Raw genomic sequence first — 23,249 nt, forward strand, 5'->3', positions numbered from 1 at the left:
TCTGGCTGAGGCTCATAATCATAGTGAGCTCCCCCCAGCCACTGCAATCAGAACTCCATCAGGGCATCCAGGATGTCTCTGCACACTGCCATGTGTTGGCGTGAGCACCATATCTGGGCAGAAACTTGCAGTGAAAGGTGCTGGACTAAGATTCCCAGAGCCTGGAGCCCTCTGGTTATTTCCAGGATAGGGTCAGCACTGGGCAGATTTCCCCTATCTTCTGGCCATCAGTAATATGCCTCTACTCTAACCATTAGAGACCCACTTTCAGGGCTGAGGGCGTAGTTCAGTCCCCAGGGCTCACTCAGTCATTGGCTTCTCTGCTGAGCCTCCCAACAGATGGGACAATTAGTGCCTCTTAAGAGGGTTTTGTGTGTGTGTGTGTGTGTGTGTGCTGTGAGTATCTGTCTTCTAGGATCTAGGTGTCATGACTAAGGCTTGGTGGTCCAACCTAGTGGTTGGAGCAGGAGTCAAAGTTAGGTGTCAGTAAACTGAGGCAAGGGTCAGAAACAGAGGTCAGAGTCTGAGACCAGGGACAGGGAGCAGGAAAAAGGCAGGAAGGTAAGATCCAGGAACAGGTCAGGAGAGCAGGGCTCAGGAGTCAAGAAAAAAGGACTGACTGAAAGAAATGAATCCACCAGTAAGATGGACTGAATCTGTAACTTGTATCCACTGAATATTTGCCTTGGATTGTTGCTGCCTAGAGAGTCATAGAAGCAATTGTTTGTTTCATATGGAAAGAACTATTGGGACTGTGTGTGAGAGAGAGACTGTGATTGAGTTCTTGGCAATACTAGTGCTCGTGGTTGGGAAAGAGCTAAACATTCCTTTCTCTCCACGCACACCCATACATCTACCCAACTCACCCTGATTACTGGCATCATTGCTGCCCAAGTCCCTGGCCTTCTCCCACATGCAGCTGAGAGCTGGGCACCTGAGTGCTGCCGGCATGGTATGTGCAGGTTTCTTCCTTTTACAAAATGTTTCTGAATTTGGTGCAGTATTGACAGCCCTAAGGAATGAAGTGCTCAGGTATGGCAAGGTAATAGCTCTACAAGCTTCTCTTACAACTCCTGCCAATCTGCCCTAACCTTAACCTAGAGGGGCCACTCTTAGGAGTGAGATAGAGTCCAGTCTGCATGGACCATTCAGAACTTAATCACTGCCGAGGGCCATATTTTGTGTTGTCTTTGTGTAATGTGGCCACCTGACCACTAGGAGCTGTCTTGAGACCCATCAACTAAGTCCACCAAGGTGCCATTGCCTAGGCACAGCTTTTGAGCACAAGGGCTTGCTTTTGCATGTAAAGTTGTAGCAGAGAGGTGAAAGCTCAGTAAATCATCACCAGTCCCCTAATTCTTTCTTTCTTTCTGCTGGCTGCTCTGTGTGTGTGTGTGGGGGGGGGGGGGGATGTGGGAAGAAGTGTTTTTTGCCAGGGTTCACACACAGCCTGCCTATCAGATTGCAGCAATCATTCTCTTTAATTCAGAAGTGCAGCCTATGGAGACTACAGGCTCCACAGTGCAATACTCCATCTTCATCTGAGCAGCCAAGGCACTTGGATAGAGATGTAACCCTTCTGCCAGGTGGAGCCAGCAGCAATCAGGGCCGGGTTCAGTATCTAGGGGTTCCTTTCCATCGGTACAACACAAAACCGGCTCAAGCCCCACCCAGTAACCTGGGAAAATGACACACCATCCCTGGGCACCTCTGAGACACAATACTTCCCCACTTGCAAGCACAGAGAGTGATTGTAGAAAAGAAACTTTTAATAAAAGGAGGGAAGTAACTGGGCATTAATTTGGGAAAACACCACAAACAGGGTTCATAAACAAACCATGAGCAAAAGACCCACCCCCCAAGTAAGTTGGGGAGTGTCCTTTTCCCCTCAGGTTCTTAAGTCTAGCAACCCAAAAGTCTTTCACCCGCCTGACCCTTCTCTGCACCCCACTCACAGTTGCTGTCCTTGTTCAGTGCAGACCCAGAGTTCAGCGGTGCATCTGCAGAGTTCACCTCCCACCCTGGGTGGAGGAGGAGGTGTAAAAGAGGCACCTTACTCGCTCCGCTGCTCGAGGACTCGCTCGCCACCCCTCTTTGCGGGGCTCTGCTATGGCCCTCTCCGCCAGCCGCCCTGCTGGCTGCTCACCACGCCTCTCCGCCAGCTGTCCATTCGCTGCGCCTCTCTGCCAGCCTCACCAGCCACTCATTCGCCAGCTCACTGTCAGTCAACTTCTGCTGCCACCTGCCTCTCTTCTGTGACCTCTGTACATCAGTCTCTTAGTAATGTTCAGCTCTTTGGAGGCTGGGCAGAAACACAGACCCATCTCAAGTAATTTCAGCTCTCAGTGATTTTTAGCTCTTAGAAGGCAGGGCATAAACTCACTCTTACCTTACATGGTTTCAGCTCTGATTGAGCACTTAAAATAACAGAGGCTCCTAATGAAGCCTATTTAGCTCTTTCTTTGAACAGTGGGGAGGAACAGGTTTAATGAGTCCAGGGAGGACCCTTACGGAGAGTCCACACCTCCTGGCTGGGACATCTGGTCTCACCCCTCTTGCTTTCACAGGGCTCTGGCATTTGAGCCCCTGGCTTAACGAGGTTCTTTCAGTTGAATGTGACCCCCTTATTTGGGACAGGTTAAGCACAGTCCTGCTTTCCTGTATTCCTACAATAATTACAACATTGGTACCCGTATTTCACTACCCTTGCATTCAGTACTAAGGTGATTTGTAACCCAGCACCAGCCAAAGTTGATTACTTTGACACCGCTGTATCTGCTGCATATTTAAGCAGGGCAGGAGCAAACTGTATTTACATAAACACACCCAAAGTCTCTCCCCCTCCCAGCTAGCTGTCAGGGAAGCATTCATTCAAATCCTGCTTACATAGATATAGCATTGTACACTGAAACTTGTAGTGGTCCCCAGTCACACCTCTGAGTTAAAGGCCAAGGTGGGCACAGGTCATCTGGTAAAGATTAATGGGATATATTTATGCCATTGACCACTCTTCAAGCTCATATGTTTTAACTGGGGGACTTTGTCAAATAATGGCCATTCTGTACTCATGTGATGTTTACAGAGCTAAGACCAACCCTAGCGAAAGCTGGATGACTGTGTCATAAGCACATCCTCTATGGGACTCTAGCACTCAATCCAAGCACAAGTCTGCTGAGTTATTTTAATTTTTAATGAAAGGTGGTCTGGTGAATGGGGCTGGATCGACAGCCCTGAAAGCCTCTTTCTCTCCTCAGAATAGGGACAGCATGGGCAGTTGCAGGGTAAGCTTCTCCCCTTGCACATATTCATCTCTAGTTTGCTTCAGCCCTGACCTGGAGGAGAGGGAAGGGTGTTTTGTATGCTGATTTCCTACTCAAGTCCTGCCTCTATCCTTTTGTTGGCTCACCCCCTGCACCCGTTATCAATTCTTAATGCTTTAAATATTAGAGATGAGCTACAGCCACCACGCTTGGATCAGAGTTTGGGACTGAAGTTAGACCCCTTCCGCAACCCCTATCTTCAAAATCCATTTGCCTTCAGGTTCTGGTTCAGCCGATGCTACAGAAATCCTCATCATAAAATTCAGGTGTGCGGTTAGGCCTAGTTTTTTGTACTCTCTCCAGCAATTCTGGGAGCTGTTCTGGTCCCTCTCTAATAGATATAATAATACATTTATTTTTTTTAAATCTTGACTTTTTTGTTTTACCTGTAGTGCTGGGGTGCAGGCAATCATTCTGTAGAACAGGGAGTGGAGGAGTTGAATTATGCAGGAAAGGGGCTTCTCTCTGGATCTCCGCTCTTCTTAGCGTTACTGTTGCTTCTCCACTTCTTCTTTGAGCTCTGGAAGAAGACAAAGTACTAGCTTATAACAGGTGCAAAATGGCTTCCGCATATCTAATAAATAGCACCGTGAATAGGGAGGGAACAGATTTGGAGCTCTTGTTAGATACACTCCAAATGCTTAATTTGTATCAGGGCTGAGCCCCAGCACCTCTGGACTTGCTGGATCAGTTATGAATGTAAAAAAATTGTTTGAGCCCTGGCACCTCTTTCATTACAAATTAAGTACTATGCACCCCCCCTCAACTCCCCACAGACACTAGTGCAAACAACTGTTTTATGCAGGACACATCTGAGCTGAAGGCCTCAAAAGGCCATTTCATGCCTGACTGCACTTTCTAATACAATCCACAGTGAGGGGGGTTGGGGGGAGAGAGAGAGAGAGTGTGTGTGTACACACGTAGCCTGTGAATATATGTGTAATATATAGTACATTTGGTTCCAGCTTGCAGCTGCAGGTGGCAAGTTAGGGATGCAGAAGTGAAGGGGAAAGTGATTGGATTTTGATAAGCCAAGCCCAGCTCCCCATCTGAAAAAGGTGCTTCCATTTCCCTCTGTGTCCCCTAGCCAAGAGCAGATGTATTTCTCTGGGTGATGTATGTCACTAACGGCTGGCACGCAGAAGGTGTATGGCTGTGCAGGTGGGGGCAGGTGTCCTGTGGATTGGTGTACGATGGGAAGTGCAGATGAGGAGAATGGTTGGTTATTTGTATGTTACTTGGTGATCCCATTATTGCTTTGATGTGTAGAGAATTTAACGCTGCTAACAAAGGTCAGAGATTGTGGTGTATTAGTCTCTCCATGCCATACCAGTAGTGTGATCTGCTAGTGAACCCACAAACAAGTACTGATTCCCCACCATGCCTCCCAACCATCCACACGCCCACTCTTCACCATATCTGCTCCACCCACATACCTATATATCTACTGCACTTACCCCCACCCCATTCACACACCCATTTTCCCCATTACAACTGCCTCCCCACCACACATCCAGCCATGTGCCCTCTCCTGCAACTAGGCACATGTGCCCACCCACTCACACATACACCCTCTTCCTCTCACACATACATCCACTGTCTCCTATAGCCACATACCTGCTCACCTTCCACACCTACCCTCTCACCCACTTCCCCAACGTGGAGAGAAACTGATGGTGGCTCTAGTTCCAGCCAACAGCAGGGTCTGGATTCTGTTGACAGAAAAAGAATAATTCCATTATAAGAGTGACTTCGTGGATTGAACTTGAAAGAGACCGCAAGGGAGTGAGGGAAAGATAAATAGAGAGCATCTTCAGGGCAGTGGAACCCAGAATCCTTAAACAATGAAAGGGCTGCAATAGCCACTACAAATCCCACCCATTTCTAATTGGAATACAAGAGAGCGTATTATTGGGAAAACATCACTGTTTGTCCAGGGCCTTGAGCAGCCCTTGGCTAGCTGTGGGCAGGAAGGAGTGCATATTGCTTCTTCTCAAAAATGATGTGGCCTGCATATTTTGGAGTCGGAGAGGCAATAAGGACTGGCTCTTACAGGCGTATCATGCATGTGTCTAAAAATTCAGCTCATGTAAGGACCCAGAAGTTCTGCTGGGAACTACCAGGGAATGGGATGAAGTTAAAAAAGAGAAAACAGACTCTGAATATCATGGAAAAACTGCCTCAGTGAGACCCATAAGCCTGTGGAATAGTTGTCCCAAAATGGTGGAAGTCCCATCACTGGGGACAACAAAAATAAAAGCAAGTATAAGGGTTTGGAAACATCAGGTCACAGATAAAGGAAAACCATAAAGGCAATATATAGCCTATACTTATTAACAAGTTCCTTTCCTGTCTGATAAGGTGTTCCTCACTCAATGGTTTGTTTTTATAGCACTTGTCCAGTTCTGAAAACTGGGATCTGTCTTTCATGAGACACCCCTGCTGTCAGAATCCCTCCTCTATAATGGATGTCTCCTTGTCCTCTTTCTCCTTCCCTTAGACAGTTAGAGACTATTGTCCTTTGACCCAAGGGGCCCCTAGTCAGAGAATTTTATTTGGGTTCTTTTGTCTTTGTAAATGCTGAAACCTATGTCTGCCCCAGACTGTAAATGCAAACTAGCACAGTTGACAGCTGTCCATTTCCTCATGTTGCTTAGGTCAGCTCTCAGACGCCCCCTCCCTCGGGGAATAGGGTTTGCTCCCAACTGATTTGGAACATAATATCCTACATGTTACATAACTCTAAAATTGTTTCCCATTCAAACAGTTTGCAGTGCCCATGATAATTAGCTAAGTCTTAGCTTTTGTCAGAGACCACACATGACCCCTTTTGGTGAAAGAGTAAGATGGTTGGACACAGAGGTAATATTCGTGCCCGGGCCTGCCTGTGTCACACCATAGGAGGTCTTTTCCAACTCTGGATTCTCTTACATGGTTCTATGATTAATATCCCACATGGAGTGATTGCCATAAGTCAGTGTTATCTGCAAGGGAAGGGGACACTCTAATTCATGTATTAATGTGTTTATGGAATTTATAAAATTTACTCATCCAAGGACCCCTTATACATATTGAGGGACTGAAACGATAATTATAAATCTGCACAGGTTGTCAGAGTTCTAGCATGAGACTTCAATTCCACCCCTTTAGAGATGTACACCAGTCTCCTCGGGCAAAAAACTTGTGGAAATAGAGAATATTAAGTACTTATTTTTATAGCTCATTTCCTCCCCTCACATCTCTATTTTCTGTGATGTTCTTGAGGAAGATGGGAAAATGTAATTTCTTTCCTGACTCTGGTTTTCCTTTTCCTGGTATTCTTCCTACCTCTATCCTGTGCCATGTCCTGTGTTTCTAATGAGACTTAAACCTGATACGGGTCTTGGTTTGTTTCTTTCCTTGTTTTGCATCACAGCACCGTTGATCATATCAGCATGGCTCCAGGAACGTTAGCCAACTTGTACCAGTAAGGGAAAAAATAATAGAGGAAGAGACATCAGAGCTAGAAAAGACTTATTCGGAAACCTGCACCATGCTAGTACATATTTGTCCCCTACAATATCCCCTCCATTAAAACAAATGAGTTTTACACACATCTCAAGGAGAGAGCAGACTCACACACACATAGGATCACACCCAAAATAGAGGCAGAGAAGACCTGATAGTCCATCCCTGGCTAATATTTCCTGTAGTCTATTCTGCAGGGCTTTACCCAACCTTGTTTTTAGTATCCCCAAGCAATGGGAGTCCAACCACTTTTCTTGGAAGACTGTTCCACACACTAACGTACCCTAAGGTAAATTTTTCCTGCTATCTAGCCTCAATTTTTCCTTTGCTCCGCTTCACCCTTTTCTAGTTATCAGGGCCGGCTCCAGGCACCAGCTGAGCAAGCTCGTGCTTGGGGCGGCAGAGTCCAAGGGGCGGCATTCCGGCTGCCCCCCCCCCTTTTTTTTCTTTTTCTTTTTGGTTTGCCACTCTGGCCGCCCTGTAGGGGGCGGAGGAGGGGAGCGCCCTGCAGCAAACTCGGCAGGACAGCCCACATCCTTCCCTCCCAGCTGACTGGCGCGGAGCCCTCCTGGCAGGCGGCGCGGTGGGAGGGGCCGTGTGGCGAGTGCCCCGCTGAAGCGCTGGCTGCCTCCTTCTCTCTCTCCCCCGCTCCCTCCCCCTCCCCTTGCTAGACCGGGTGTGCACTCCGCTGCACGTCTGCAGCACAGGGAGTCCCCTTGGCTCCGGCTGCCATGCAGGTTTTTTTCTTTTTTTTTTTTTTTTTTTTTCTTTGCCGCTCCGGCGCCCCGCAGGTTTGTGTGTGTGTGCGTGTGTGTGTGTGTGCGCGCGCTTTGCCGCTCCGGCCACCCCGCAGGTGTGTGTGTGTGTGTGTGTGCTTTGCCGCTCCGGCCACCCTGCAGGGGGGTGTGTGTGTGTGTGTGCGCGCTTTGCCGCTCCGGCCACCCCGCAGGGGGGTGTGTGTGTGTGTGTGTGTGTGTGCTTTGCTGCTCCGGCCACCCCGCAGGGGTGTGTGTGTGTGTGTGTGCGCTTTGCCGCTCCGGCCGCCCTGCAGGTGTTTTGTGTGTGTGTGCTTTGCCACTCCGGCCGCCCCGCAGGTGGTTGTGGATTTTTTGGCTTTGCCGCTCCAGCCCCCCCGCAGTGTGTTTTTGTTTTTGTTTTTTGGTTTTTTTTGCTTGGGGCGGCAAAAAAGCCAGAGCCGTCCCTGCTAGTTATACTTCCTTGATCTATTCTAAACAATGCCTCTCCCTCTCTCAGGATTTTTGTAGGTCCTAGATGAAAGATAACATGTGTGGGTTTTTTCCTTAATTTCTAACCATGGGTTTTTAAAAAACCCACCAAAATCAAACCAAAAGTGTAAGCCTTCACATGTTTTCTGTGTGTTCCTTGTCCTTGTAAAATTCCTGGTACCCATTTCTGGGCCACAAACATCCCTCTGGATGATAGTCAGCTAGACCTTTAGGCTGACTGGCAGCTCACTGAACAGCTGTGTTGATTGTGACAATTGGGCCGTTTCAGAATGTTTTGTCCTCTGGGTAATGGAGCTTCTGCAAGGTTGAAGGAGCCATTGCCCGTCATCCCTGGCTGAGAAAGGGCTTGTGCCAGCCTGTGTACAATTTGTGAATGTATGTGATTGCTGAAGCAATACCATTTCGGGCTGTATAGTTTTTCTAAATGCTGGGCCTGTCCTGTGTGTGGGCAGGATATCTTCAAGCAGGCTGATGACCTGCTGTTCATTTTAAAGACCTAAAGGACGTCAGTATGAAAATTACTGGGTAAAGCTTATATTTAAGAAATATCACTATATGGGTTTAAAAATTGTACAGTTGTATCACAGTCTGTGATTTTTTGCAAAATTGTTGCTTGGAAAATACTCTCTATCTGATCAAATGCCCTACCAAATAAGTGACATTCCTTAAAATATTTGATATGTGATCTCCAAAGTAAAATCCATGTGCTGCAGGAAGGGGTTTTGGTGACTCAATAGGGGCTGTCTAAACTAGTGACCCTGGACAGTGCTAGGGGAAGCTGGGCTGCCAGAGAAGAAGCTGTCTTTTAGGCCTGGTCTACACTAACCCCCCCACTTCGGACTAAGGTACGCAAATTCAGCTACATTAATAACGTAGCTGAATTCGAAGTACCTTAGTCCGAAGTTACCGCGGTCCAGACGCGGCAGGAAGGCTCCCCCGTCGATGCTGCGTACTCCGCTCGCCGAGCTGGAGTACCAGCGTCGACGGCGAGCACTTCCGGGATCGATCCGGGGCACTTCTGGGATCGATCCGGGATCGATTTATCGCGTCTTAACCAGACGCGATAAATCGAACTCAGAAAACCGATTGCTTACATCCGGACCCGGATGTAAGTGAAGACGTACCCTTAGAAGATAATAAAATTAAGGTCCTGGCAACAAGTGAACATTAAAGATTCCATGGTCCTTTTCACAAGAGGGGGTGCTATCCTGGGAGTCCTGGGAAATTCTAGTGTGGATAACTGCATTCTGCTTCCCTACATTGTAGTTTTAACTGGATACAATATCTTCTGCTTCCTGCTTTAACCTGTTGTGTAATATTGCTGTGTGAGGCCACTGCTGGGTGAGCCACTGCATTTATACCCCAGAAGTGGCTGCATTTCAGTGGTGGGTGAAGTGATTGCTATATAAACAGTGTGTAAGTGTGCCAGAGAAGCATTACGTAGCTCTCATGGTTAGTCATTGTTTCTTTTCTTCTCCGCAGAGGCTTCCATCTTGAGCTACGATGGCAGCATGTATATGAAGATCATCGTGCCCATGGTCATGCACACAGAGGCAGAAGATGTGTCTTTCCGCTTCATGTCCCAGCGTGCCTATGGGCTGTTAATGGCCACCACTTCACGGGATTCTGCTGACACCCTTCGCCTGGAGCTAGATGGAGGGCGTGTCAAACTCATGGTCAATTTAGGTATCGTACAGAGATTCCCCCTTCCACTTTTAGTTTGGGCTTGTGATTAGTGTTTTCTTTATCATTTTTCTTTTTTTCTGTTGGTTTGATCGGATATGATTGATTTCTAAAGTAGCTGCTGAGACCCTTGTAATGATACTATCTGCGGAGAGAGAAATTCTCTCTGACAGTTTCTGCATGGACATTTGATGTCAATTCTTGGTCATGGATAGTGGTGGTTTTTAAGTCTTTATGTTTTTAAGTTTCCTTTCTTGGTCTGGAACTGGTTAGCTTTGTGTAAAACATGCTACTTGGTCCATCTTTTGATCAATCATATACTCATTAATTCAGCCTCTTTTCCACCACTCAAAACAGTCAAAGCAGGGCATGGGAGGGAAGCCAAACAGACATGGAGGGAAGGGGTAGGTGCTGTGAATCCCATGCTCTCAAGAGACTGGTCTTGGTCTAATGGTTTGAATGCTGAACCTTCTCAGGGCCCAAGCCCTTATAAAAAAATACTGTCATGTTCTGCAGTAATGGCGCTACATGTTCAAGTAACTCTAATGTAGGTTGTAGCCTTTAAGACTCTTTCTGTTGAATGGCTTAGTGTGTTTTTTAAACTCAAAGGCATCAGTAATAAAGATAGGGGGAGCACCCAGAGAGGTTATGTTCTGTGTAGGGTGGGTCAATTTACCAGTCCAAAAATAATTGGTCAATTGATCAGTCAAATTATGTCAAAATGATCAAATATTTTAAAGCACTCAGATATTAGAACCATGACAACAATAACAAAAGAGTAAGACTTTATGATTTTGATAGCGTAAGCCTTAGATACTTATTCCTAATTACAAAAAATTACTTAACTGAGTTATCTTAACTCAGAAAAATGTGAAACACAATTACATGAAGTTCTTAAAAAATGCACGAATAGCAACCTGATGCAATCAAAAAGGTAGGCCGCCACCTGCATCGGGACATCCATGGTCAAATAGGCATTCAGTTGACCAAACAACTGACATTGTTTGAGTCAGTTGACCAGCTTGCCAAGCCTACTTCTGTCTCCTCAAATTTATTCATTCCCAGACAGAACCTGAGTGGGAACAAATTGGATAATAAAAATGATGGTTGTGGGGGAGTTTCCTTCATAACAAACACACTCTCTTATTAACCTGAGCTGAGCAACTGGGGTCTGTAGATCAACAAAACAATCCACTCTAATTATCTAGGGATACTTGCTTGAGGATGCATCAGCTTCCCCTCATTCTCTCACTATTTTAGGCCAGCAGGTGGATGGGTCCCCTGGTGGCAGCTTTTTGACTCTCATGTCTGACAATCTTGACGAGGCAAAGTGCCAGTGTGTGTGTGTGGGGAAGGGATAAGAGATATTGGGTGGGTTTGGTTGTTTGGTATTTTTGGAGTTGAACATAAGCACAAAGTGAAATACTCTTCTCACTTATACTGCTGCTGTCTGGTTGACTACATGTGGTTGCACCAGTATAACTGAGAGGAGAATCTGAGCTAGAACTGCAGAGCCATGGTACTTATTGGAAATGATAAGCCTCCCCTAATATTTAGGGTATCTAACCGGAACTAAGTGTATGCTCCACGATGAGCTTGGGCTAGCTTTTGAAATTCCAAGCCCCATTGTGACATCTCCCAAATACTATGAGCTATCAATAGGAAACTCGCTCCTGAGTCCTGGCTGGGCCATAATGTGAAGAAGAGACATTGCAATGACTTTGCACAGTGCAGTGACAGTGTCACACATCGGACTATATATTGATGTGATTCGGTCATTGAACCATGTCACAGCTAGACATAGGTGGTATCCTCTAGATCATGCCGCACCAGAGCTGAATGAAATATAACTTGAATGGTTCTTCTAGGGACTGCTCCACCTTGGTCCTCATCTGGACTTTCAGCTGTTGGAGGTCAACAAGGAACAGTGTAACATATTGCCCTCCAGTCACCCCTCTAGGGCTGACCCAGGAGGTGGCATTAACTGGCTTCCAAAAGAACTCCTTTGGCTCTGGAAGGGAAAGTCAGCCCTTTCTTCTACTGTTGGGTTTGGAGGGTGAAAAGGGAATGATCTGTTAGAACAAGCTCCTATCTTTAAAAATGAGAAATGAAAAGAGTCTCCATCCCATGAGGATCTGGAAGCACTAAACGTTCCCTTAGATGGAAAAATACTGCACTGTTACATAGCTCCTGTGGTCTGGCATTTACATGCTGTACTCAGCTGAACTAGAGCTCTGTAAAGCATCATTGAGTGTCCAGCCAGCATGGCAGCAGAGGTAGTACTAAATTGCACTGGTCCATGGGGAAATAGATCATCCCAGCCGCCAGAATGACTTCTCAAGTGGCATCCATCTCTGCCTGTATCAGTTCTAAGTGAAGTGGAGAATTCCTTATGCCTACCATGTCCCCTTTAGGGAGCAATTCCAAAGAATTATTGTTCTGTAGTCTAACGTATAAAGAGAATCTTTCAAACAACTCCAGCATGTGTGTGATTAGTGTGTTTGCAGCTGCTTGCTTTTCCCATCCAATGCTATTTGTCCAAATAATCTAGCACCCTGAGAATTTCTGTCCCTTCCCGTGGTCCCTTTTCTGAAATTCTTTCTGATAATTAGAGTGAAAAAGTTTGTCTGTTTGAGAATCAAAGTGCTGTGAGGCCAAATCTCATATTTTAAGAGGGAGAGCGTGTTATGTTGTCAGAGCCGGGTTTGGGAATCTGGGACACCTGGGTTCTATTCTGAATTTTGCCACGATCTCACTGTAATCCTGAGCAAGTCCCTTTACCCTCTAGTGCCTCACTTTATCCCTCTGCTAAAGGTGCTAAAGCTACCTTACCTCATAGGGAAGCAGTGAGGCTTCAGTAGTGGATGCTTGCAAAGCACTTGGAGATCCTCTCTCACAAGGCACTGCAGCATGTAAAGTATTGTCCTTACTGAGCTCTACCCCCTTTTTCTGCTGAGCAAGGTGCCACCTGGTAGGTATTGAGACACCCTCAACTTCCATGGAAGTCAGTGAGGGAAGAGGGCACTCTGGTACCTGCAAGGCAAGGCAGGAAACATTTTCTGCCCATTTAATCTCCCCCTCCTCACTTTAAAGGGTTCTACTTTACATCACAGTGGCTTTCCCTTTGGCGAGGAGAGCAGAAAACATTTTCTTCCAAAGCCTGCCAATATTGCTTGTTCCATCAGCTGTGGTAACTTGTTACAGACCTTCTGGAGACCATTAGACCTGGCCCAGATGCTAAACATCTGGCTTTTAATGCCCTACCACCTAAAGAATATGACTGAAAATGTTTTCTGAGCATTTTACCAGAGTTTTGACCAAGAGCTTCATATTACAATATACGCTACATACTGTCCTTGGCTAAGGGACTGGTACATGGGGAAACCCTAGTGAACCAAAACTCTGTTACTGAAGGTCAGTTATGCTGGAGCGGGAGTGACTGAATCATTATTTTTGCTGAGCTCCTAAGCTTTGCAGACATGGAGCTTTAGCCCTGCAGAGCTCTGAAGGTCTGTGCTCCAATAAAATCACTAATGCTGCAGCTGGGGAGAGCCTGTGCATCTCTGCTCCCGCAGTGATTTGAGCCACAGAACCTTAATTTCCATTATTTGGAATACTGAACCAAGTTAACCCTAGTTGTCTGAACCTCCCAGAGTTACAAAGGTTTCCCACAAGACCTTAAATCAGGACTTCTCTGTTTTCCAAAGGGCTTAGATTATGTTATTGAAGGAAGAGATCAAATCTGAGACCTTGGGGGGTGGGGGAGGCTTTGCAGTGCCAAGAAGCCAAGCCATCAACTCCCAGTTGTTTAGTTGGCGTTTTTGTCAACTATTTGAGGAGATAGGTTACATCCAAGTGAAATCCAAGACCTTCTGGCTTGACAATGCCAAAATGCCCTTTTAAGTGACAGACGGCCACCAACTCCAAATAAGGGGGGGCTCAGATCTGACCAGTCATACATCCGAATCCCCAGATGGGCTGGTAAGTGCCAGATCTGTATCAGCACAGACTGTTTTGAGTGGTGTATTATCTAGTTGTGCTTTTTTTCTAAGTTATTTAAAGCTATTACTAAGAACTGTCCTTTTTTTCTCGTTCAATTCCATTTGGGTTCTGTTATGGTTTGAGTATTTTTCTGTGCTGTTTTTTTGTTTTTTTCCCCTGTGTATTTGAGTTGTAAAGCTTCTCACACCCCATCAGCCATGGTAAATCAAAAGATGGTATTCAACCCTTCAAAGGCCTGAAGCCTGCGGCCCGCACAGCAAACAGCCCTGAGAACAGAGTGTACAGAGAAGCCTGCAGGGGCTGGCATATCCCCCTCACCACTGCAGCATTCATTGCCAAAAACTAAACCAGGAATGCTTACTCCAATGCATACTTGGGTGGGAGGGGGAAGGAAAGAGCCTTGACTATTAATTCTGTTCATTTAAAGGGGATGAGGAGCTGTTTCAGACCTTCCCAGCCAGGGGCCTGGGGCAGTGTGTTCTTTGTGTTAGCACATTTCACAGCATATTCGATGTTTGCTGTGTGAAGGTTGGAACCCAAATGTGATAAATCTCACAACTGAGTTGAGAAAGGAAGGGGGAGAGAGAGAGAGAGAAATACAGTGAAGGGTGCTCTGGAATAGCCCTTGCTACTTCAAAGACATGCTGAGTGTGAGACAAATGGCATATCAGCTGGGAACAGCCACCTTCTTCCTCTGCCTTCCTATTGGCTGGTTTGTGCTGCCCTTGAGCTATGTTTGAGAGCATTTAGCTTCTGTCTTCTCCTCTCCCATGCCCTCCCTCAGGATACTGATGACTGGAATAAAGCCCCTTCTGCAGCACAGCACATATGAAGCTCATCTGACTCATAGCTTCTTCCTATCCTGAACTGAGCTCTAGCCTCGAGGGGGGCAGTGATGTCTTGGGCTTTCCAAACCAGTAATTTCTGCTTAACCCCCTGAGAGGTGTTTGGCTCAGTGGCCGTGGGTCAGAGTCCTCCAGCATTGCTGAGGCTGTATGGTCCCTTCCCAGAGGGAATGACTTGTCACTCATACACTTCACTCTGTTACAAATGTGTGCATATCACACACAAAACACATGTATGCACAAAACACAACAGGCACCTATTCTCGTTGACACCCCTTTACACACACTGTACACACAACATCTTTTCATACATTTCATTTACACACAATTTTGCACTCAGTGTCCACACCCTGCATAAAACAGTCTTGCACCCTGCCCAGCCAGACACAGCTGCTGCACTTTGACTCTTCCCCCCCAGCTCCTCAGACTCTGCCACTAATGAGGCACTTTCTTATTCACACCCAACATATGCACAACACATCTTGGCTTGTTAGGTTCTTTGTTTTGTTTTACTATATCCAGCTTTCCTGGAGGAAATGATCCAGAGTAAGCAGCATTAATTTGTGCTTCCCCCTTCCCATCCAACACTGCTGGGATCCAGTGGGCTGCACTTCCAGAGCCAGGTCTGGACCTTATTGAAGGAAGCCGCATGCACTCCCCTTCACATACAGATGTTCCCTTTCACTGATTCTGAAGAAAGATCCCATGCCTTAGCAATGCTCTGCAAGCTAACTATCTGTGCTGGTGAGCACCCTGTCCCCTAGTGAGAAACTGAGGCAGCTCACCTTTGCCCCCTACTGCCCAATATGGGGAAATCACAGCCCTGGTTCTGCACTGAAATGCCACATTCCCTTTTTTTTATGGCTGAAGGTCTCTCAATTCCTGTTACAGGAATTATTATAATGACAATAGTTAGGGACTGGGGGAAAGCTGGCCCTATAATTGCACACCCTATCCATTCTCAGAAGAGTCCTGAGTGAGAAGTTTGCATTTCCAAATCTACTTTCCAGTCGTGCTCATCATTTCCCCCCGCCCCCCAGCACACTCCAGCGCCTCCCCATCCCTGACGAACGTGGGGATTCTTAGAAGTTAACCCTGCTCCTCAAAAGGACGATAACATCTCACAAAGACAGACACTGAGAAACTCAGACAAGCATAGTTTCCAGAAGATCCTGACTGTTACACACCACTCATACATGACTGAAGAAGGGGCCACCTGAAGCAGTGAAACTTTCAATGAGTGTGTAGGTGGAGGACTCCAGGGTGATGGGCCAGATATACACAACAACTGTGTCCTGCAGATAAACAGGGCCATGAGAACCCTGGTGTAATTCCAGAAACATAGGTGGAATGACTCCAGGGATGAATTCAGCCTCTACCATTTAAATAGGTTATTTCTGGCTGTCAGAGCCCTTCATTCATGCTGCTCTGTTTCCTGTACTTGCTTCCTTTCCACAACTTCTGCACACCACACTCTGTCAATGCACACTTGTGTTTCCCTTAAACTACATACCAGTGTTACCTTTAACTTTAGCCCATTGCACTGGAGCCATTAACCTTCTGTGCAGAGGAACCCCTAGACCTGTGCCCAGGTAACATGCTCCTGAAAATCCAGTGCTAGGAGATCCTACTTACTGAGCTGTTGGTGAGGAGCTCCTGATTTACAGTAGGAATAAATGAAGGGAGGTCTCTGGACTGGGTCTTCCCTGGCTCTTCCCACTCCTCCCCCCCCCCCCATAGATGTGGCACTTTGGCTTTGCCCCCTACCCTCCAGACATCTCATTCATAGACTAAACCTAACAGTTGCTTATTAGATCTACAGCTACTCTGGCTGTGCTCACCTTTAAATCCAAAGGAACAGAAAACCCCTTTGAGTCAGGAATTCAGCCAGACTGAAATAAAGCAAATCCCGATAGTAAAACCCAATTACAGTGTTGAGAACCCTCAGCAAGGATTACCGAAAGCCTTACTGTACCAATACGAACCTGGGGGAATCCCAGGAGGTTTCTTTAATTACTGCCAAGCTCCTCAGCTGATCTTGCTTTGGCTACCTGGATCTGTACCTTAATATGTACCTTCTACCCCACAACAACCTGGGAGTGCATTGGTTTCACAGTGTTGCTCTGATTTAAAGAAGAGCCATTTTCATCCTTTTGAAGCTTGGTATAATGGGGAGAAAAATAGTTTCATTCGCTGATGGCTTAATCCTCTCTGCTACCCTGGGCTAAGGCCAAAAATGGTACCCTGGGGCAGGAAATAAAGACTTGATCCTAAGTTTTTGCAGTAGCCATTGATTTTTAGGTGCCTCCGTTTTTTGCTGCCCAACTTTAAACAGCTTGGGCCTGATTTTGAGAGGTACTGAGCAACTGCAGTTTCAGTAGCTCACATGTCACTGGTATCATGGGGTGATAAAATCCAGTCATGGGTGAATCTTAAACATCTCAGAGGGTCGGTTCAAATAAACAGATGATTCACAAGACCTTCAGCAGATTTAGAATCCCTCCAACGCAAACGCTTCCCATGGAAGATCTCCTGTAGGGCGACCATTGGTATTGGAAGACAGTGCCCTGGCTGGTTGTCATTTTTGGGTGGGAAGGGGAGGAGGGATCAGTAAGTGCTCTCATGTTCTCAGAGCCTGGAAATCTAGCCTCCCACAAAATCCAGGTCATTTTAGCACATCACTAAATGGCTTGGTCTCTTGTACATTAAAACCCCTACCAAACAAAACAGGGAGTGTATTTGTCTCTCTCCCGAAGCACTGGTCCTCCACCCCCATACAGCAGCTCACTCTGAAAAAAATACTTTGGAAATGTGGAAACATTCAAAACCCTTGTATAATGAAGCAAGAATTCTCCAGGCAAATTGATCATATTTGCCACTGACTTTTTAGTTTCCCGGTTTGATTATTGTTGTTCAGAACCCTGTCATATTTCTCTATACTGATCATTTGTGACTTCGTCCCCAGTAAACCCCTGTACTGATCTAGCCATACCACTTGTGCTCGGTCTATCTCTGTCTCCTGTTCAGCCACACAATCTCTCTCTCTCTCTTTCTCTCTCTCTCTGGTCAGAGAGGAAAAGACAGCTGGTTTCTTATATATTTTAGAGGGCTTCCCTCACCCCTCCCATAAGGGATATAGCTACCACTGTATGGTGATCGTACCAATTGCTCCAGGGCTGTTTGCTCCCACTTTTCTGTTGCGGTTGACGACACATGACAAACCTAATCGCACAAAACCAACCCCAGATTTTCTCAAGAGAAGTTCTGCTTGAGAACAGACTCTCTCTGGCATTGCTGCTTCTGATTGGTATATCCCTAATCACTTCCACCCCTTCTTTATTTATAGAAACTGATTCTTTTCCTTCAGCCCCCTCCTTTTTATTTTTTAAAGTTGCAGTTTATTTCTACTACTGAAAGAATTGTCCTTATTACACCCTTTGGAGTAAAAGCATTTCACCCTGATATGCAGCCGATTTAGTTCTCTCCCCCTCTGTGTTCTTTCCAGTCTCTCCTCTCACTTTCTGTATGTCTTCTGCTGCTGGGCCATATCCCCATAATACAGACAAACAGCTGTGCTGGGCAAGGCTGCGGTTACCTGACAGAGGCTCTCCTCCAGGATATCCAGTCAGGATGGCCAGAACTCAGAGACTATGATCCTTAACCTGGGGTTTATGAAAGAAGACCAGGATGGTCAAAGACGCCTAGTACTGTGGTGATGCATTAACTCCATGCTCACATTGGGGCACTCCAGTGGGGGGATGTTCACAACCCCAAGGATCAAACCAGCCTCTCCAGGGGCCTCATCCTGAGAAGGGCTGAGCACTTGCCATTTCTAGTAAGTTAAGTGGAAGCAGCAGGTGCTCAGAAGTTCTCTGGTTCAGGCCATCAAACACCACTTGTTTTCTCTGTGGAGGCTCCTCAGTTACTATTTATTAGTGTGTAGGGTGACCAGATGTCCCGATTTTATAGGGACAGTCCCAATTTTTGGGTCTTTCTCTTATATAAGCTCTTATTACCCCCCCACCCCGTCCCGATTTTTCACACTTGCTGTCTGGTCACCCTATTAGTGTGAACGAACAGAATTCTATATCCCTTTGTTTCTTTTTCTTTCCTCCTTTCTTCCTATGCTCCTTTTCTCCCTTCCTCCTGTGTGGAACCCCTGAGTGAAGCAGGCAGGGCTGTCAAAGATTCTGAGGTCTGCCACTTCACTGCCTGTTTCATCTTCTGCCTGAATGTTACAGGTGTCTCATTCAGTACTAACATTCAGGCAACAAGACGAGACTGGGCTCTGAGGAGCTGGCCGAGCTGGGTATCTTTGAACCAAAAAAATAAAAAAATCCCTCCCCCAACCAATCAAAAAATCACCCCAACCTCCCAAAAAGTAGCTGAAATCTGGGCTGGGTGTTCGTGCGGTTAGCTGTTTGCAAGTGGCCATTTTATGATAGGACACAACTGGGGGGGTATATTAACCCTTTCCTCACTTGAATGGACAGTGGTAAATGCACCTGTGCACATTTTTTCAAAGCAATCTGGGCTAACATTAAGGGGAGTGAGAGAGGGTCTGTCCTGGGGAGAGGTGGAAAGGGTTAAATATTGCACCAACCAACGTCGATAGACTGATTTTACAGGTATACTGTGTTGGACAGGTGGTATATTTATGCAATAACTATGAATTAATTCAAATGAAACCAAGTGTAAAGGTTGCCTTTAAACTTCAAGCTTCTTAGAGAAATTGCAGAGGGTTTCAAAAAATAGAAAGGACATTGGGGTATGACTTGCATTTTGAGGAAGATTATTTTGTGCCTTAATTACTTGTCAATTTTTTTTCCTTTTAATTAATATCAGTTCATGGTCTGAAGCTGTAGATAATCTTAGTTGCATAGGCTTCCTTAAAAAGAAAAGAACTTTCTGTGTCGATATGTGGATATATATGTATATAGGTATATCTCTCTATACAAATGTGTGTATATATATATACGTGTGTGTGTATGTATATATATATGCATATGTATCTGATATTTCAATAGAATATACTGTACATATACACCCATGCCTGAGCTTGTACAGACTGTATATAAATATAAAATGGCCACATCTCTTTGCGTGTGTCTGTCCCCGGAAGGGTGGACTGATTGTTTTTGGATGTCTGCAGCTGTTACCTTGAAGGATGCAATTTCATCTTTCATTTATTTTTCCCCATCTAGACTGTATCAGGATAAACTGTAACGCCAGTAAGTTTTCCCTCAAGTTTCATTTTGTTCTCTATATATTAAAAAAAGAAATTAACTTTATTTCCTTTGCTAGTTTATAAGCTGTTTTTCTTTTTCTTTCTTTCCTTCTTTTTTTCCCCTTTCTTATTCATTTTTTAAATACAAAAATCAAAGATAGGGTGGGATCTGGGGCTGGGGGAGGAGGGAAGGATTCATGGTAACTGTGTGCAAATGTATTATGTGAGGTTTCTCCCAGGAGAAGATGAACTGTTATTTCATGGCTTTGCAGAAAAGCACCTGGGCATTGGGATGAGCTGAAAATGTGTTTCAGTGGTAACCTGTTGTCTTTTGGGAAATGCCTTTAGAGATATTTAGAGAACACGTAAAAGTAACAACAGGTACTGTATACACTTCTCCACTACCTGAAAAACACCCCTATAATAAAATGTGTTCAGGACACAGTGGTGGCTGCTTAATCTGATATTTCTTCAATACCATTTTTAAGGGGTCTGGCGGGCTTTGGGGCGGGGGGGGAGAAGCCCTTAGCATTGGGGTAGCATCTCAGACTCTTATATGAGAATCACCTGCAGGTCACCTCACCAGCTAGGCTTCTGTGACAAATCCCATCTGAGGGACTAACTCTGGGTCCCTTTCAGTCTGTGTGAGACAGAAGGAGGCTTAGGAATGCCATAAAGAGTAATCATTAAAGACCACATCCCAGCCAGAAACTCTGTAGTGCAACAGAGAGAGCCTCTCCTGCCATATTTAAAAAATCAGGAGTTTAGAACTTGTTGAAATACGTATGGGCCTCAGGCCACAAAACATGGGTCTGGATTTTGGAGCCAATCAGCCTCCAAAGTTAGGGGCTGCTGGATGCAAAGCTTTTGTCCTTAGGCTCATCTCCAATTAAAACAAAATTCCTTTCTGAAGTGGTCACCCTTCTGTGCTGTGCTCCATGCAGGGGGGTTTATGGAATGCTGAACAAGTTGCTCTGGAGGTACCAGAAGACAAGAAGGCAAAGCTGGCTTGGTGGGTTTTTCTAAACCCTGTTGGCTTTATCCTTTGAGCTATATAGTCCGTCCAATCTGAGCTAGTGGGAGGCCAGGGAAAGAGCAAATTATGTAGGTCACTTCATTCAGGCTGAGTTTTCTAACAGCACCAGGAGCTGCGCCAGGAGACACCACCTCAGACTCTGCTCTCTGGAGCGAACAAGTAGTTTGCAGCCAGCAATGAAACAACAGCCAGCAGCAGCAATGGCGATTCTCTCTGGGAATCATTCCCTTTGCTACTTTCCCTTCAGTTGGGACTCTCTGTGCAGGTGCAATGATGGAAACCATACAACATTTGGTTGTTTCGCATATGGTATTGACCCAAACCAAGGGGAGGTGTGCAGATGTAGCAGGGGATGATATATACCTGAGCAGATGGCACACCTGTTTCCCCTCCTGGTCACTGGCAGCTCCCTCACATGTCAGTCTGCAATGGAGCAGGAGTGCACAGAGATGTGTGCAGGATGTGGGCTGGCTAGTATCCTCCGTATGCTATGCAGTGCCATGTGGAACTGGCTGGCTCCATGGATCTGAAAGCAGGAGGAACATGGAGCCTTTGTCTGAATTTCGTTTTGAGCTTTTAGGTTAGTTTGAATGTTGTATTCAAGGGGTGCAAAACAAGGCCAGGAAAAATATTCCCTGAATCCCTGCAAAATAAGATTGCCAGTTTCTGTCCAGCACTACTAAGGACATTTGCATAAAAATGGGTTCTTTTGTTTCCTAAGACTTTCCATGCTTCTTGCTACTTATTCCCCCATCCATCCAGGAACTTGTTCCATGCTCATTATTAGTGTGTCCTCTGAGCACCGGTCTCAGAGGTAGCATCTGATGTCCTCCCCAGCCCCACCCCTATTTGAGAACAGCTGGTTCCTACAGTGTCACCCAGAAAGGGCTCTGTCTTCAGGTGTGGAATCAGCAGCAGCTGGAGGAGGAAACAAAGATTCTGTTTTCATGCAAATTAATGTCCTTTAGTAATAATAAAAAAGAAAAAGGAAAGAAAGAAAAAAAGACAGACAAAAGAAATCAGACAAGCGGTTTGTGTCAGTTTCCCCACCAGCGTCAGCATCTCTCTAAATCATTTTGCTTTCATGAATTTTTAATAGTCTAGACTTTTGCATATTTAAATATGTTCTTCTGGCAAAGATTTTATTTATTTATTTTTAAAACAACTTGGATTTTCCTGATTTAGTTTTTATGATTTTCTGCTTTGTTGGTTTTTTTTTCTTCTTCTTCCTTTTTGCTTTTTTTCAAACCTTTGCTGCACTGCTGGCATGGTGGAAAGACTCGGGCTGTCTGTCTGTCCCAATTACTGGAAGGGAACCATACGGGAGCTGACTAGTGGTGAAACTGTATATCCCTGATCTATGTCTAAGTTCAACTTGCTTAGGCAACAGCAAAAGCAAAATCTCATCCTTGTAGGTGCCTGGTGATTTATTCGTGCATGGGGAGTTACACATATGGCTGTGGGTCTCCCAGGTGTAGGTCTCCTAGGTTGATTAATATTCTGGGTATGTAGCCTGAATCCCTTCTTGGATTCAGAGTAACATTTCAGAGGTCAGGAGGACATGCGTGTGTGTTGAGGTGAGGAGAGGGTTTTAAAGGTGAGGGTGAGTGAGCTCAAGAAATAAGCTTCCTTTCCAGTTGAGGGACCTCAGATTATGCAGTCACCATTGCTAACCAAACACAGGAGACCTGGATCGTGTTTTAAAAGCAAACAGAGCTGTGGTTGGGAGATCCCATGGAATAGTAAAAGTGATGTGGCCTGGGTATCCTACTAGCATGGTCACAGACAGCACTGCAGCTTATGCTTCCTCCAAGGCTTCCAGCATGCAGTGACAGGTAAGGACTTTGATTCTCATTACTCTTTCTGTTCATTGAAGGATGGTTTTGGGTTGGGGGAGCTTTTGTGCTACTTTGCTGCATCTGTGGGTTGTTCACATTTCCTGATGATGTCATGTTCTGCCCTCCATCACTCCATTTTTCCTGCTCTGCTTCACTCCCCATCCCTTTCATACCTCCAAATTGTAGGGTGGGTGATTGATCTGGTATCCTGTGTATAGGGGCATGTTCTTCTTTTCATGTATCTATTTTATTTTTAAAAACATTCCCTCACTTCACTCTTGGAAAGATCTCCACTGGCAAAGTCTGAAGTCTAAAGGGCCTGATGCTTATCTCACTTAAATCAGGGGTAATTCCATTAAAGTCTGTAGAGTTACACCAATGGAAGCAAAATCAGAATCAGTTTCTCAGATCACAGAGTTTGAAGCTGTGTAGAGTGATTTCTCAGCACAGACCTAACAGATGGAACAATTGTGTTGTCTGGCTTTGAAGGAGAGATTCCTGCCTGTCAAATGTCTCTGCTTGTACAAACATAAACTTTTTAAAA

General features: G+C 45.6%; 1 protein-coding gene across 2 annotated transcripts in view; it reads left to right on the forward strand.

Annotated features, from left to right (window-relative positions):
* Nucleotides 1–23,249, forward strand: part of NRXN3 (neurexin 3) — a 1,356,989-nt gene that overhangs the window by 437,859 nt on the left and 895,881 nt on the right. For both annotated transcript variants that reach the window (XM_026651477.1, XM_029911473.1), the window contains exons 8-9: nucleotides 9,557–9,760; nucleotides 19,809–19,835. In XM_026651477.1, coding sequence (XP_026507262.1) covers nucleotides 9,557–9,760; nucleotides 19,809–19,835 — 231 coding nt within the window. The remainder of the gene's footprint in view (nucleotides 1–9,556; nucleotides 9,761–19,808; nucleotides 19,836–23,249) is intronic.

The sequence above is a fragment of the Terrapene carolina genome, unplaced genomic scaffold, assembly GCF_002925995.2.
Source record: "Terrapene carolina triunguis isolate 2854851 unplaced genomic scaffold, T_m_triunguis-2.0 Scaffold96, whole genome shotgun sequence".
NCBI classification, from domain to species: Eukaryota; Metazoa; Chordata; order Testudines; family Emydidae; genus Terrapene; species Terrapene triunguis.